Here is a 649-nt window from a genome sequence, read left to right as displayed (position 1 = left end):
TATCTATCTATCTATCTATCTATCGTATTTTTTAAATAAAAATGTGATTGTCTTTGTTTTCTTAATTACTTTTTTTTAAAAATTAAAATCAACAGGTTTGTCCGCTTCATTCAAATGTTTGTATGTTACGAGTTGAGTCAAAAAAGTAAAATAAATTTTCGTTCTTAAAAAAAAATAAAACTTGTTAACATCTTCAGAAATATTGATACAATGTTATATATATATAAAAAAGGAATAAGGTTTCTATTAGATATGCAGCAACATATTTTCCTGTATTGTCACAAAAACATTTAGTTTATATTAAATGAATAACACGTTGTTCAAATTGTATGAGATGTTGTTTTAGTTACGAAAACTGCCACAGCAATGAAAGAGCCGTTTCACTTTATTTCATAAAACAAAAAATTATTTCATGAAAACATTTCTGTTGCAATGCTGACAAAGTACAGGAGGTTGACTCAGCAACACGACGTGCTAAAAGAAGGAGAATTAAACTGAAGGTCGGTGTCAACGCAAAACAAAATTTCTCGCATTTCTCTTTGAAGCGCCATCGGCCTGGAAGACGAAACAACAAAAACAAATGTTTAGTTTTCAACAAACAAAATTATCCGTAGGTTTAAAGTTGTATAACTAGTTTCCCTGGATTTGA

At 29.0% G+C, this 649-nt stretch overlaps 1 protein-coding gene across 1 annotated transcript in view; it reads right to left on the bottom strand.

Moving 5' to 3' along the window:
- Positions 1–191, bottom strand: part of LOC119429069 (growth/differentiation factor 8-like) — a 7952-nt gene extending 7761 nt beyond the window's left edge. Inside the window, exon 1 of the mRNA XM_037696786.1 lies at positions 182–191. Within this exon, the coding sequence (XP_037552714.1) occupies positions 182–191 (10 nt within the window). The remainder of the gene's footprint in view (positions 1–181) is intronic.
- Between the last annotated feature and the right edge of the window lie 458 nt (positions 192–649).

The sequence above is a fragment of the Nematolebias whitei genome, chromosome 23 (assembly GCF_014905685.2).
Source record: "Nematolebias whitei isolate Nwh7 chromosome 23, NemWhi1, whole genome shotgun sequence".
NCBI lineage: Eukaryota > Metazoa > Chordata > Actinopteri > Cyprinodontiformes > Rivulidae > Nematolebias > Nematolebias whitei.
This window is presented reverse-complemented; position numbering and strand designations above follow the sequence as displayed.